Here is a 14,761-nt window from a genome sequence, read left to right as displayed (position 1 = left end):
ATGATTCGTCGCAGCTACTATATTCGCAGTCTGTTGAATCTCCTGAAGAAACAGGCGACAACAGCGCAAGGAAGAAGAAGCGAAAGAAGTATAGCCCAAATATGCGGGCTATCTATGCCCGGTCGCTGTTCGAATCGCAGAATTCACCTCTTTTGCTCCGTCGAGGTGGACGGCAATTGGGGGCTCTTCCAACGAACGGAATTATTCGCGCTTGCTTGGATGAGCTGCACAATGGACCGAGCGAAGCTGAAACCACACCGTCCCCCCAGCATCGCTCGCGTTCTCGAGTACCCGCGACCCCAGAAAACACCGCAGCGGCTGCACCGCTTAGCGCTTCAGCTACAGTGACAGAGTCAGATGGTGATAATAGTGCGACCGAGGCGGAGCCTTCCCCGAGCTTGAATTTGCTTGGTGCTGCACCACTTCAAAGTATCAAAGAGAATTCCGAAGATGAGGACGAAAAAAAAGACGGCGGTTTGATGGAAACAGATATGACCGCACCTAGCTTTAGCTTGCTTGGTACTCTTCCAAGCGCTCCAAGTGCTATTTCGACGAGGCTGAATTCGGGTTCCAGTGTGCATACAGCGGCTTTTCCTCAACCCGTGGGTCGTTCTCGAGGCACAAACAAAGACGAAGTTCAGAAGAAGATTGAAGCTAATCGTTTGAAGGCTCTCAAGAAATTGGAAGAACGGCGGAAAGCAAAACTCCAGGTGCAAACGCGTGCACCGCAACAGCAAGCCCCACCCGCAAAAAATGTTCAGCCGACATCAATTTCTCACAGTGGCAGCGGCCATGGATTTACCTCCGCCGCAGCTCTCATGTCTACCGAGACACATGATAGCGAAACTGCCCCCTCTTTCAGCTTGTTGTCATCGACGACTAATGCAGGACAATTACCTCCTCCTCGAGACATGCATCTCGCCGCGACACCTACAGTTGATCTGACATGGCAGAAGCCTACGAAACCTGAACCCAGCCAGCCGGAGTGGATAATTTTCACTAGCTCCAGTTTCGCAAGGTCTAGCGGTTTCCCAACATTTTTGTCAGAAAAGCATGGCGATTGCACTGTAGCCATCGATGATTCATTGGAAGCGGACACTCTGCTGAGTGTGCGCACGGCTGTGGTCTTCCTGACAGCCCAGCAACTGCATGAATTGGCTGTTTCAGCTCCTGCCCAAAATGTGGTCAAGAGCCGCAGAGTTGGAACGCTGCTTGCCATGTACAAGAAAATCGTAGTGGCCATGGTCCACGATGGAAGCGACTCACCAGAAATGATGCGATTGAGGCAACTTCCGAGTGTATCAATAGTTGCACAGCCTCACATCGAGTCGTTGTGCGCGCAACTGCACCGACTCGCCCACCAAGAGCTTGTTGAAGGGTATGAACTACCATCCCCGAGCCTGTGTCGCTCTGACTTCAGCGGTGGGGTTGTCCGAAGCTTAGACAAGGACTTTGCGTCGCGGCTTCAGTTTTTCCGCACGATCCCAGCGCTTTCGCTCGGAAGTGCTCTCTCACTGAGTTTCCGCTTCAAGAACTTCGTGACGGGACAGGTTCCTGTGCTCAAGTTTAACGAGATGCATTGGAGACGGATGCTGCCTTGGATTTCGGAGCTAACAGCAGAAGAGGTTCGGAACCATGTCCAGCAAAATGCGGAGCGGCGTTGAGCAGCATTTCAAGACTGGGGGTGACGGCGAGACTTACAGATGCGACATCTACGTTGCTCTATACGCGATCGGCCCAGCGCCTAGTTCTTGAGGGACTCGATCACGCGAATGGAATCGTCCAGCGTCTTGTCGTCCTTGCAGAAGGCAAGACGCACGACACCGGGGGCGAGGCGGTTCTCCGGGCGGCTGAAGAAGGGCGACGTCGGGATCACCGCGAGGTGGCCGGCCTTCGCCAGCTTGTACGCGAACTGGTAGTCCGGGAACTCCTGCAGTCGCCACAACACACAACCAAACACCGTATGAGCGTCATGGGGGACGACAACTCAAACCGACAGCACAGGGTCCAATCATGAACGCACCGTCTTGGGCGTGTCCGGGGTGATCTCGATGCCGCGGAACTCGTCGTAAAACGGCAGCCCCTCGACGTTGCAGCAGACGAAGTAGCCGCCCTCGGGCACGATCGGGCGCCAGTTGTACGCCTGGAGCGCGTCGCACAGACGGTCGCGCTTGGCCTGCAGCAGCAGCAACACCACCACCATGTAATGTTAGTGTACACTAGAGAATAACTTATCCGACGAACGCGTCGAATTCTACCTGCAGCGTCTCCCTCAGCTCGTCGTAGTAGCCGTTGTGCTTGGCCTCGCGGAAGGCCGAGGCCAGCGCCACCTCGATGGGCGTGGTGCCGCAGAAGGGCACGGTGCTGTGCGCCTTGGTGATGCCCCCGACGAGGTGCGCGGGCCCCACGGCGTAGCCCGCGCGCCAGCCCGTGCAGGAGAAGGTCTTTCCGGCGCTGAAGAGCGACACGGTCCTGTCGAAGAAGCCGGGCAGCGCGGCGATGCGCTCGTGCGCGAGGCCGTCGTACGTCATGAACTCGTACACCTCGTCGGCCAGCACGAGCACGTGCGGGTGGCGCTCCAGCACGCGCGCGAGCTGCGCGAGTTCCTCTCCGGACAGCACCTTGCCCGTGGGGTTGTGCGGGCTGTTGAGCACCAGCATCTTGGTCTGGGGCGTGATCATCCGCTCCAGCGCGTGCAGGTCCAGCTCGAAGTCGCGCGACGAGAAGCGCTCGCTCACGTGCGCGTCCTGGCTCAGGAAGGCGGCGCGCTTGGCCGGCGCGAAGCGGAAGGGCGCGCCCCTCGCACGCACGCCGTGCAGCTGCGAGACCGTCACGTAGGCGTCGAAGTACGGCTCGAGCGTGAGCACCTCGTCGCCCGGCTCGAGCAGCGCCGCCATGATGGAGGCGATGCCTTCCTGCGCGCCGTTGAAGGTCACGACCTCGCGCAGCGGGTCCAGCTCGCGGCCCAGCAGCGGCGCGTACATCTCGGCCAGCGTCTCCACGTAGCTCACGTGGCCGCCCGGCCGCGTGTACTGGTTGTTGCCGTCCGCGATGGCGTCCATGGCCGCCTGCTTGACGAACTGCGGCGTCTGGAAGGACGGGAAGCCCTGCCCCAGGTTCACGGCGCCGTGCTGCGCCGCCAGCGCCGAGAACTCGGCGAACACGTTCGGAGGCAGCGACCGCACGCGCTGCGAGATGCCGCGCGCGTGCGCGTGCGCCGGGAGCGACAGGGCGAGCGACAGCTTGGACGCGGCCTGCATCTTGATGGGGAGTGACGCGGGTGATGGATGTGCAAATAATAGACAGATAACTGGTCGGATACGTTGTGATGACTTCAAGTAGACGTGACAGGGATTCGGTATGCGGCTTACTGAGCGCAAGAGGGGTTTGTTTGCACAGTCGAGTGAATGTAAACGACCGGTTGATAGGACAGGACCACTTCAACTTGAGGGCTGCCTATCACGCCAATTCGCCTTGTGGTGCAGACTCCGACCGATAATGGAGAGAAAGGCTGCAGAGTCGAAGCTTTCGTGCAAGTTGTCGCGGTTTGTGTTCGAGGAGCTGTGTGAGCGTGTGCCGGGAGTGAGGGAGGGAGGGGTTATACAATTACTTGAGATTGACGAAGCCGACGCTGCAAACAAGAAACTCATCGACGCGCAATTCAGCAACGTCGCTGCCTTCATCATTGACAGGTACAGACTTCAGGGCGGAGAAATCCTGATGGGCCTGGACATCGCGAAACTGGTGTGGGGGGGGGGGGGGGGACTACGCAAGAAAGCTGTTGGCACCATCGACAGTCGTGCTCGACGCTGAGCAGTTGGCGCAACTCCAGCTAGCGATCAAAGCTACGTACGTGAATGCGCACGTCAAATTTCACGCATATCTCGCGCGAGTCTGGTCGGCCTACGAGAACAATCGCAGCAGTTATTTGGCTCCGTGTGTGGCGCTGGTGCAGAGCTCGGGCTTCGGCACGAGTCGGATGCTGAACGAAGTGGCCAAAATGATGGCAGATGACTCAGCCGTCGCGTTCACAGACCCTCCGTTGAGCAATCGGGTGCTGTACGTATGCACTCGTGACGGGCGCAAGTCGTCTGGTTTCCCGCTGGCGACACCCGAACTAGCAAGCTTCTTCTTTGGCGACCGGGCGACAGAGGAGGATCTAATCTCACGATTGCCTAATGCGTGGAAGCACGCGCCACAGCCCTGGGACGAGGTGGGCAAGCAGTAGCTGGAATTATTTACCGATAGAGAAGTTGACAAGCGTGTTGCCGCTGCCATTGGTGGTGCGTCACAGACAAGCAGACAGTGGGTCGCTCCTGAAAACTCAAAACCCATTTTGCGTGTACTAAACCAGACGTAGAAGGTTCGTCGCGTGCTTGCTGATCGTACCATTTTGGCCCAAGGAGGGTCGATTTGTACGGGGTCGTGTCACGGGCGTACAAATTGGGTGCCCGTACCATGCGTCAAAGATACGCATGTCAAATGCCTTTCATTCTCGAACTTGGTTCAGCATGGTCTTGCCTAACTCATCTAGTGAAGATGCGCCGCCGCCCCCTAGCTATGACTTCCCGTTAACGCAGCAAACACCGTCTGCAGCGACTCAAGCGTCTACTCCTGTTCCCACGCCTGCACCTAGCTTCGATTTCGCTTTATCGCAAGTGACGCCGCCAGAAGTTTCGCCCGCAGAAGCTCCGATCGGTAATGCCTCGCCACCAACAGCCCCTACTACTACTAGCACTCCACCAGCATCTGATCAACAAGCGCCTGACTCAGCACCGCCTGCAACTGCATCGACAAGAAGTGAGGGCCGCCGTGGAAGACGTCGTCGCACAGCACCAACTGCGACCCGTGGTGCTGGCTTCTCGCCAGCTGAAGTCCGTGATCTTCTCGATCTTATTGACCACTACAAGCCAATTGGGCGAGATGAATGGGACACCGTTACGCGGGAGCACAATGCAAACTTTCCTGCTCATAGATGCTCTGAAGCTTGTGGTATATGCCACCCCACTCAGATATCTGAGAATCATGAAGCGATCCAGGCGCATTTAGCGGGGACAAACACAAATACATTTCCGACGTAGTGGTCATGCTTCCAGCCGTTGTAGAACATGTTTTGCATGATGCAATCACCGCTCTGCTGTAGATATAGTTTGAGACCATCGGCGACCCCGAATACGTCGTTCAACTGGGGATACTTTCTGTGGATTGCTTGTTGATAACGCCGAACATCGGGTAGACTAGGCATCTTGATAGCAGCACGCTGATCCGAAGCAAGTACGCGGATTAAAATTCTTCGTCCAAACCGAATGAACAAGGAGCAGACGGATGCCGTTATACCAAACATCATGCAGAGAGTAAATTCAGAGCCTCTTGTCCGTGTCCATGCCAATACGAGGGCGAGGCATTGATATGCGTCCAAGCTTCGAGGCCGACCATGCCTTGAGCCACTTAGCGATGCAATTGCTGAGCCAGCCGGTCCGTAGGGAGTAAATCGTTTGTAGAGCACCTCAAAATGCTGTAGCACAGTAGTGAAACGCGGGGTGGTCTAACCCCGTGACTGTGATCAACGCTGGATCGTCACCAGAGCCAAACAGCACGGAGAAAGACGAAGTTGCTGGCGGCTGAAGTGCAATACGAGCAATGCGACGGTCGCGCTCGCGTCGACGGCGACGCTCTAGCGTCGAGCGATACGACTGGCGGCGGTGAGACCGGCGGCGGCGCTGAATGATGGAGAGAAGCAGCAATGCGGGAGCGATCATTTTGTCCTTGGACCGCGAGTGGGAAGTACGCAATTGGGTTTTCAGGAGCCAACGCAGATTTGGTAAGAGCAAAACCGCCCAAGCTATGCACTAAATTTGGTACTAGCAATTTGGGTTTTCAGGAGCGACCCAGTGTGACGACCCTCACAATCGATTGCTTGTTCTCGCTGTCGATGAGGCGAGGTCACTGCTGGACGAGAATGGTTTTAATGGCGATTCGTGCCATAAACGTTTACGCAGAGCTTTGAAGAAAACTAACGAAATCCTGTTCAAGCAGAAAAACAACTGTGGCGGCATCTTTGTGGTGCTGGTGGAAACCAACTCAGCAGTGCACAACATGGAACGCTCACGAGCTAATGACCCCTCTTCACGAACACACCAGCCGGAGGAGGGGATGGCGCTAGTTCCGCCGTTTGTACTGACGCACATCATGGATGTGTTTCGACGAAATTCCGAGCCCGGGACGATTGCTGCAGCATCCTCTTACAAGATGAGCGTCACCATTAAAGATCCAGCGGAGCAGTGGAGAGCGCTTCTCTCGATGAGCCGTCCGCTATGGTAAACGTTTATTGAACCAGACACTGACATCGAGTTCCAGCAGGAAACCATCTCGGATATGGCAGCCTCGAAGCTTTTGATGGGCCGGGCGATACAGCTCGAGAAGAGCTACAATGAGAGCACGATGTGGGGCGTCGCGGCCGTATGGTGTCGACTCGGACTGCATCCGCATTCCAAAACGGTTGTAGCGACGCGAGCGGTGGCAGATTTCATGGGTGTCCTCGGCCACGTTTCCTACACGAATGACAGTCATACCACAGGCTACCCGTTGGAGCCTGCTCTAGCGTTTGGCGCGGCACGCTTGTGGCATCAACTCCACTCGAAATCACTAGAGAAATACATCTTACCAACTTTCGAGGAGATGATCATGCAACGAGACGTGGACGCTGATGACGGCTGCGAGGTCGCTGCTCGTATATTCTTGTTACTGGCGATGGATGCGACTACTTTGCGTGAACACAACGGAAAGCGTAAAAGCGAAAAGGATCTCGTGTTCGCAGACCAATGGTGCTCCGTGAGACCGTTCCTCGATATCCTGACCATTTCAACTGCTACGACCAGTTCGGACCCGGAACTCAAAACCTTCTGGCTAGATGGCGTAACTAGACACGGAAGTGGGGATCAGTCATCTTGGATGGATCAGTGGAAACACTGGAAGATGAGTTTTGTTCAATTCACTGACCTACTGGAGGAACCCAACGAGGAGATGTTGTGGATGTTGCTGGCTCGCCGAGCTGCTGGTGTTTTTTGTCGAGATTGCAAGGATTCCGTTGTAATGATTCCGATTTTCTCTGGCCAACGGGTTTCGTTCATCTTCGCTCGAGTGAAGAATAAATTTGAGACTAGCTCCATTCTGGACAGGGGAAATTTCGTGTTTGAAGACGGAAACTCAACGCCAACGGCAGTGCCTCAAGATGTAATGCATGTAGATATTTATCTACGCACCACATCCACGAGTGGTCATCACAGCTGCATTCAAAAGAAAATTTATGCTAACGGTAGCAACTAACAAGCAATCGGTGGACATGGCCACCCGCGCACCAACAACCAAAAAGGCGAAGTTATCGACGGCCACGGATGTGGGATATATGCTCTCTCTCATAGACATATGCCAGTATGAAACGGTGGGTGGTACAAGCAAACGTCCGTGGTCGTTCTTATCCTCGGATATGGAAAAATGTTTGGAGAATATTGCGAATGCATCATGGCGGACGTGAATGAGCGAGTGTTATGTGATTTGAAGAAGCGCAGCAACTCGAGTTTTGGTGATCACTTGAATGTGTTGTCTGAGAGTGAGTTGTTGGAAATGTTGGAATACTCGGATGATTTGTGTATCAGCGAGTTCTAACAAACGCAAACAATGAGCATTTATGTGCTACCTGTTGTGTGCGTCGGGTGCATTTTCTAGGTCGTTAGGCACTAAATGACTGTAATGCACCCCACATGAAAACGTAAAAACGTGCTACCTGTTCAAGGTCGTTAGGCACTAAATGACTATAGTACACCTCACATGAAAACGTAAAATACGTGTTATCTGTTGTGGGCATGTTGCTACGTAGTGACATTTTTAACGGGTGCATTGTCGCTGCAGGCGCTGCGGCGACGGAGGATTCTCGCGATGCTGCTGTGCCGTCGATGATAATGCTAATAAGAGCACACAACCTCACGAACAATGGATTTTGCTCTTTCAGAGTCGCGCAAAATGGCCCAGTGTGGCAATGGCACCTCAAACGACCAGTTAGGCGACTCGTATCGGTACGAGTGCAGCCACAGCACCGTATCCTCCTCCTCTATCGCTAATTCCCCTTCACTTTCAGATATGCACACATCACACACGGAAATGCACCGATGTTCGTCGTCAACGCCTCTGTCCTTGCCAGCAGTCGCTTTGTCATCCACGGAACCCTTGTTTGGTGCTTGTTTTGGTGGGGATTCGGTGGACTGACCGTCGCCAACAGGTCCGTACATCGGATCATTCACAATCGGGAAGCCTAAATGTTGCAGATGCACTCGGATCTGGTGCGTACGTCCCGTCACAAGCCGGCACTCGACAATGCTTTCGCCCCCAACGAGCTCTCCTCGACGACGCATCAACGTGACACAAGGCTTGGAGTCATCGGCGTCGATCACGCATCGCACATGACCCTTTCGCGGCGACATCAGCCCGATCGGCGCATCCACGCGCCAGTAGCCATCTCCTGCGCTTTCAATCTTCACTAATCCGGAGCTCAGCCCCATAACATCGGCAAACCCGGCCTCATCGTCAGGGAACTCGCCCTTCACTCTTGCAACGTAGTACTTCTCCACCGATCGAGTCCCAGCGCCTTCCGCTGACGAAGTGGCGGTCAACTCGGCCGTAAGGCTCCTTGCCTTGTCCGCCGACTTGGCAAGAATCAGCAACCCCGACGTAAGTCGATCCAGTCGATGCACCGGAAACACCTCCAGCATCTCCACCTCCGCGTGCTCTGCAGCTTCACACCGATCGTGCTGCAGCATGAGCGTCAACGAGTTCAGCTGGAAACTGCCCGTCGGGTGCACAGGAATGCCCGACGGCTTGTCCACCACCAGCAACTCGTCCGTCTCCAAATGTATCCATTTCGTGGACAGAGCCGTCACGGTGGACAAGTTGGTTGCCGCGTCGGCCACCGGCAGGTGGACACTCGGCTCGTGTCGATGCTTGAGGTGCTCGAAGAAGTCTCCGCCTTTGATGACGGTGTCGAGCTCGGCCGAGGCCCCGTTCACCCTGATGAGACCCAGCTGAGCTGCTCGGGCGCAGTAGGCGGTCGACAGAGTCGGGAACTCGCTGGCGAACAGCTCGCGCAACGTGCGACCGGCCCAACGGCCTTTGACGAACAGCGCAAAGCGATGCACGTAAGGATCGACGCTGCGGACGACGCAGGAGCCGCCTGCCAGGCGGTTGTCACAAGTGGTGGACACGCACACCTGGTAGTGGACGGCGGCGGACGGAGGTCCACTCGCACTGGCGCGACTCTGGCGCTGGTTTCGACGCTTCCGCTTGGAGGGTGCGCCGCCCTCAGCCAGTTGTGCAGCCTTGCGCTCTGCCAGCCATCGGGCCTTCTCCTGCTTGCGACGCTGCTTCTTGCTCGGCGGTGGAGGGACGTCCGCCATTGCCCTTTTGTGTGGAGCTCCGAAAACTGTATTATGGTAGTCATTGGGAACTATTCACGTAAATTACAACTGTCCAGGGCTCGAGATCGAGGGGAAATACTTTTCGTTGTTGGGCGTTATCGAAGAGTGACACTGGTGGAGTTCCCATTAATTTAGCTGCGCACACTGTGGTGTTGTGCATTGACAGTCATCCTTCAACTTCGGGAGCGTGTTCTAGTATCGGGTAAATCTTCAGCCCAGGCTTCTTCCGCTCGTTGTCGTCTCCTGCAGCGCTGGGGCGACGGTCTTTTAGTGAACCGATTTTGTCAGGCCGATGTGCTCCTCCAGTGTTAGCGCTTAGCGCATTCCTCATTATTGCGAGTTGCTGATAAGCTCGGCGAAGAATGGAGGCGAGAGCTTCGCACTTTTCTCTTTCCGCTTCGGTGCTGTTTGACATTCGGTGGCTTGTCAAGAGTAGCTGCTCGTATTGGGCCTCCAAGACTTTGACTTGGCGCTGGAGGTCTCCAAGCAGGTTCTAACGCAATTGCAACTGGTTCAGCGCATCCTGTTGCAGTTGACGACGCAAAATGTATAGATCTTACCAGCTTCTCGCGCACCCGTTCCTGGGACTGCTCGCTACTGTTATCCCGCAGTGATGTCACGGTTTCAGAGGCAGAGTTCTCCATCGATTTACTGTGCCAAAGGTATGGGTGGAATTTGAGTTTAGTGTCGTGTGGTACAATAGAAAGTGAGGCCCTGCGAACCGCGTAGGAGACCCAGGACAAGAAGACCAAGTGCATTTCGCACAACCATTTGTCGTCTGGCTTGATCAGATTTTCGCAGATGTCAGTTATGGCAAGCTGGTTGGAGCTTGACATGAGGATGGAATTGCTTGTTCATCGTTGCTGTTTGTCGCCATCTCTCGAGTCGATCGGTTAGGCAGCTTTCTTGACTTCACCACGAGATGTTCGCATGATAAACACTCGAGTTCGTCATACTGGTGGTAAAAACGCTCGAAATAATAGCCCGCGTGCCTCGAAGGCTTACCCGTGTGAGCCAATTCGGCCTCTGCATCTTGTCTTGCCAATCTGAGATGCTCTTCTTCATCAGAACGAAAGCGCAAACACCACCAGCACCAACACTCAAGCTCCGCGATAAGTTAACGATCTATTAGTCAAAACCACCTACAAAATAAAAACACGTATGGGGACGGTATCAATTGCTGAGAGAGAACATGGGCGAGATGAGCGACGACTCGAAGCGCAGCACCAGGAACAAAATCTCCATGAGCCAGTACTTGACGCCGCCCTTGGGGATGTTCACGTAGTTGCCTCCGTATTGCACCACACAGCCAACTTCCGGGTGTTCCGGGTCCGTGGGCATGAAGCGCAGCACCGTGAGCGACTGCGTCCAAATATCTGTGGCGCATACCCGCTCCCTCACGTCCGGCAGGTCCAGCGTCCTCACAAAGTAGACGAGGTCGTTCTCCCTCCTCACGCGGCTGATGACTTCAATAGCGCGTGAGACTCGCCCAGTCTGCGGGTAGCAGATGACCCGGTAGATGATGATCGCGTCGTCGCAGACTTTCTGCAGCAAGTGTTTCTACACGAACCAAACAACAACAAGTTAGCCTCCGTTCACACCAGCCCAACACACCACAATTAATTGCACGCACCCTGATAAACAGCGACGGGCTGAAGAAGCTGGCGTAGCTGTCCGTGGAGAGTCGCTGCCACGTGACGTTCCAGAGGTTCTCGGCGCACACGTGCGGGAAGGCCTTGTGCAGCGTGAACTTGACGCTCGAGTCCTCGACGTGGCGGCGGTCGGACCAGCCCATGACGTTGAGCCCGGAGGCCTGCATGGCCTCCTGCGTGAGGATGCCGTCCACGCTCTGCAGCGTCTGGCACACGAGCTCCTGCCACTGCTGCAGCGAGAAGGGCGTGAACTGCAGCTCCACGGCCGCGGCCTCGCGCCGGAAGATGCTCTCGAGCGCCTCGAGCGTGGACACGGCGGGCGCCGCGCTCTGCGCCTGCTCGTGCTTCTCCAGCAGCGAGCGGTGCTCGGTCTCGAGCGCCTCGCGCTCGCTCGAGAGCTTGAGCACGGCCACCTGGCGCTCCAGCGCGGCGATGGACTTCTTCACGCCCGCCAGCATCTCCTTCTTGCGCTGCATGAAGCGGCGCTGCACCTCTCGGTGCTTCATGCGCTTCTCTTCCACGGTCACGCGCTTGCGGCCGCCCCTGCGCGGCGGCTTCTTGGCTGCGAGCGGCTCCGTCTTGACGGACGCGCTCGAGTCGGACGAGTCCGCGAGCGACGACGAGCTGGGCGACGGCAGCAGCAGCGACTCGAAGATCTGCTGGTCCGTGTCGCTCCAGTCCTCGGGCAGGAAGTCGGGCCGCGACGCGTGCAGCTCGAAGGCCAGCGGTGCGTGCGTGAACGGAGACGCCATGGGGGCCGCTGGGTGATGGGGTGAAGGCCGGAGGAATCGCGATTGAGGTCGAGGAAGAGTGGAAGACGAGGGGGTACTGAGCCGCTTCGGATAAGTGCGAATAGCTAGGGTTTCAGGTGCAGAGACGGGGTGAGTACCTGTAGGAATGAGTAGACTGCGAGATAAAATTTCTGGGTTGATGACGCCACCATAGGAAGTGACGTGGAGCGTGCCTGCCAGAATGGGTATAGAGGATGACGGGCGCACTGGCGAAAACGTTTTATCGGAGCTCGTGCCGATGGACAGAGCTGGGCGGGACAGATGCCATGGCGTCTGACACCGCTTGACACTTGCTGGCGGAGATTTTTTACTTAGAGCGCTGCCGTCTGGGAGCTCTACACGACGGGGTGCGTGAAAGTCTTTCACGTTAGTCTTTAACTGGAAGATCCACAGGCAGGCGCGACGGAGTTGAGGCCGGGGAGTGGGACGGGCGCGTTAAGCGGTCCGGCTAGCTGCAGGATTGGGCAAGCGCCGCTGACTACAAAACCGCCGGTCTCGCATGCAGCGGCAGCAACGGCCGAAGGCCTGGAGAGCATTTCTGTGATGACCCACGTCATTCGTGCCATTAGCAGGTGTTTGCCTCCTCCACGGAGGCAGCTGAAAGACGAGCTGCAATTGCAGTTCGACGGGTTGGAGGGTCGCCGCTCTGGCTACCGACTTGTTGGAGTGTAACGGACGGGCGATGCAATGCTCGACTACCCAGAGCCATGAGCTGGCAACAGGCTCTCGTGCGGTGTTCGCGGCGTTGGAATCTTTCGCTTCTCCGGCTCGTGCGACTCGTTATCCTCGAGATCTGTTGACGTTGATGACTGCGGTCGGTAAGCCTCGGGCCAGATCCCGTCAAAGGTCGAGGTTGAAGCGAGGGCGTTTCCGCGCAAATACGTCATGGTCGCCGGTTATTTCTCGAGGCTTTCTCCTCGGGCGCTCTGCTTGGCAGGACCCCCACCAAGTTAGATCAAAACCAGAGCAGAAACGCGTCCCCCTCGTCTGCACAACGCAATTGGCTCGGCGGCGCACGAGCGATGGCGGCGCGCGAGTCGGTCGAAGGCGTGCTCGGACGCCTCACGGTCGAGCTGCAGCAGCCGAGCTACGCCCCGGGCGAGGTCGTGTCGGGCGTCGTGAAGCTGTCAGCGCTGGAGCTGATCCAGGCGCGAGAGCGTGAGCATCTGCCGTTGCACATGTAAGTTCGCACATCTGTTCGCCCACTCACCATTGGTGTGCCTTTCGTGCCCCCAGCACTGGCCGTGGTCGTCCAAGGCAAAGAAGCAGTTGCATGGGACGAAGGCGGCTACAGCCCCGTGACCAACGCATTCGACAAGATCTTCCTTCAGGAGAAGGTTGGTCGGCAGTGGAAAAACTAGCGTGCAAGTCTACGCCTTGCATTGACCGCACTGGCCGTTTGTCGTTGCATTCTCCAGATTGAGCTAGTCCCGACCAGGATCTTCATTGCTGGAGACTCGGAGTTCATCTTCAACTTCAAGCTGCCAGAGGACTTGCCCTCGAGCTTTGAGCTACTGGACATCTACAGCGGAACGGCCGAGCGACTCCGAGTTCAGATCAAGTACCAGGCGAGCGTGTGGCTCCGAGCCGAGAGCGACTCGGTGGCGTATCTGCAGGCGTCGCAGGAGTTTTCGGTGCACGCGCCGCCGACAGTGACCCCACGGACGCGCGCTCTGGAGATCTCAGCGTCGGAGGTCGTGCACTGGCTGTGTTGTATCAATCGCGGCACTCTGCACTTAACCATCGAGATCCCGAAAGATGTTTTTGTCGCGGGCGAAGTGGTACCGCTGGTGTGTCGGGTGGACGGATCCTCCTGTCGAGCACCTGCCAAGCTGATCTCTGTTGAATTGGTCGAAGATGTAGCGCTCCGTAATCTGGGCGAGCGACCAGATTGGACTGTCACGCGTGAATTATCGGCGCGACAAGTTTTTGGTCCAGACGCCGGTCAAAAGAGGGAGCAAAAGGTGAATGTCGGGTTGGTTGAGAACGAAAAGCAGACTCCTCTAAATCCTGATGTGGTCTCGCATTTCTTCCGAAGTACTCATCGACTGATTGTTCGGTGCAAACCTTTTATGGCGAAGAGTATCGTAGTTGAAATTCCTGTGAGGGTGTTGCACCAGCATACGTCTTTCAGCTCGGGGGCACTTCGAGTGCTCAGATTACCTGCGGAGGCTACTTCCGGGAGTAAAAGTCCGTGAGTTTCGACAAGCAGTATGAGGCGTGATCTTGTGCTCAATCGCAGACCACGAAGACTAAGACTACGTTATTTGCAATGGCAATTCAGTGTTGATATCAGCGAGCGCAAAAGTTAATTGACCAGTCTGGACTCCCGTTCTCAACGTTAATGTGCGTGATCACTTTCCAGCGGAAGGCCGTTCTGAGCCGACGTTAGGTCGGTCACACTTGAAGTGGCCTAACAAAATGACAGAACTTGAAAACTCGTGAAGATCAGTCTTTTGGGGTGGTGTTGGTCGTGTTTCTAACCTGCGTTGCGTGCTTGTGCTACAGCGCTTGGATGGAATTAAAATCCTTTGACCTAGCCAAACCTGGCGTGGGTTGCTTGGTGTGACGCCGCTGTCCCGCAGCTACGCCTCGATTCCAGCAGCGTGTATTAATAATTTCAGCACTATAACACAATGGTGCCCAGAGCTTCGTCATTCCACCGTCGAATGACGCAACGAAGGGGAAAGTCCAAGTGACAGGCTGGTAGTTGGCTGTTCGTGACTTGCTCTTCAAGTTGATGCAAAGTGCGGGAAAAAGCTGTCTTTGGATCGTCTTCAAACCTGCTTCGTGAACTCCAAGTGAACTCCAAGTCTTATACGCGAGACACTAAGTGTGTGTGCGCCGACAC

General features: G+C 55.9%; 6 protein-coding genes across 6 annotated transcripts; 2 read left to right on the top strand and 4 right to left on the bottom strand.

Annotated features, from left to right (window-relative positions):
* Nucleotides 1-1,744: 1,744 nt before the first annotated feature.
* On the bottom strand, nt 1,745-3,260 carry IUM83_04912 (Kynurenine-oxoglutarate transaminase; the record flags this gene model as incomplete). The annotated part of the gene is made up of 3 exons (XM_067929016.1): nt 1,745-1,930; nt 2,024-2,176; nt 2,259-3,260. The coding sequence occupies 3 exons, from the start codon at nt 3,258-3,260 to the stop codon at nt 1,745-1,747; spliced, it is 1,341 nt and encodes a 446-aa protein (XP_067794751.1).
* Nucleotides 3,261-3,498: 238 nt separating this feature from the next.
* Nucleotides 3,499-4,360, top strand: IUM83_04911 (uncharacterized protein; the record flags this gene model as incomplete). Its single annotated transcript, XM_067929015.1, has 3 exons — nt 3,499-3,744; nt 3,818-4,213; nt 4,295-4,360. 3 exons carry the CDS (start codon nt 3,499-3,501, stop codon nt 4,358-4,360), a joined length of 708 nt encoding a protein of 235 aa, XP_067794809.1.
* Nucleotides 4,361-7,961: 3,601 nt separating this feature from the next.
* Nucleotides 7,962-9,446, bottom strand: IUM83_04910 (rna pseudouridylate; the record flags this gene model as incomplete). The annotated part of the gene is made up of 1 exon (XM_067929014.1): nt 7,962-9,446. One exon carries the CDS (start codon nt 9,444-9,446, stop codon nt 7,962-7,964), a length of 1,485 nt encoding a protein of 494 aa, XP_067794750.1.
* A 187-nt stretch (nt 9,447-9,633) lies between these two features.
* IUM83_04909 (uncharacterized protein) lies at nt 9,634-10,111 on the bottom strand (the record flags this gene model as incomplete). The annotated part of the gene is made up of 3 exons (XM_067929013.1): nt 9,634-9,781; nt 9,851-9,960; nt 10,028-10,111. The coding sequence occupies 3 exons, from the start codon at nt 10,109-10,111 to the stop codon at nt 9,634-9,636; spliced, it is 342 nt and encodes a 113-aa protein (XP_067794668.1).
* Nucleotides 10,112-10,640: 529 nt separating this feature from the next.
* IUM83_04908 (uncharacterized protein) lies at nt 10,641-11,871 on the bottom strand (the record flags this gene model as incomplete). Its single annotated transcript, XM_067929012.1, has 3 exons — nt 10,641-11,027; nt 11,101-11,662; nt 11,723-11,871. 3 exons carry the CDS (start codon nt 11,869-11,871, stop codon nt 10,641-10,643), a joined length of 1,098 nt encoding a protein of 365 aa, XP_067794669.1.
* Nucleotides 11,872-12,932: 1,061 nt separating this feature from the next.
* IUM83_04907 (Arrestin domain-containing protein 2) lies at nt 12,933-13,773 on the top strand (the record flags this gene model as incomplete). Its single annotated transcript, XM_067929011.1, has 4 exons — nt 12,933-13,068; nt 13,147-13,247; nt 13,329-13,691; nt 13,768-13,773. 4 exons carry the CDS (start codon nt 12,933-12,935, stop codon nt 13,771-13,773), a joined length of 606 nt encoding a protein of 201 aa, XP_067794670.1.
* Between the last annotated feature and the right edge of the window lie 988 nt (nt 13,774-14,761).

This window comes from Phytophthora cinnamomi, assembly GCF_018691715.1.
Source record: "Phytophthora cinnamomi strain GKB4 chromosome Unknown Contig23, whole genome shotgun sequence".
Taxonomy (NCBI): Eukaryota; Oomycota; class Peronosporomycetes; order Peronosporales; family Peronosporaceae; genus Phytophthora; species Phytophthora cinnamomi.
Note: the sequence above shows the minus strand (reverse complement) of the source record. Positions and strands in the feature narration are given on the sequence as shown.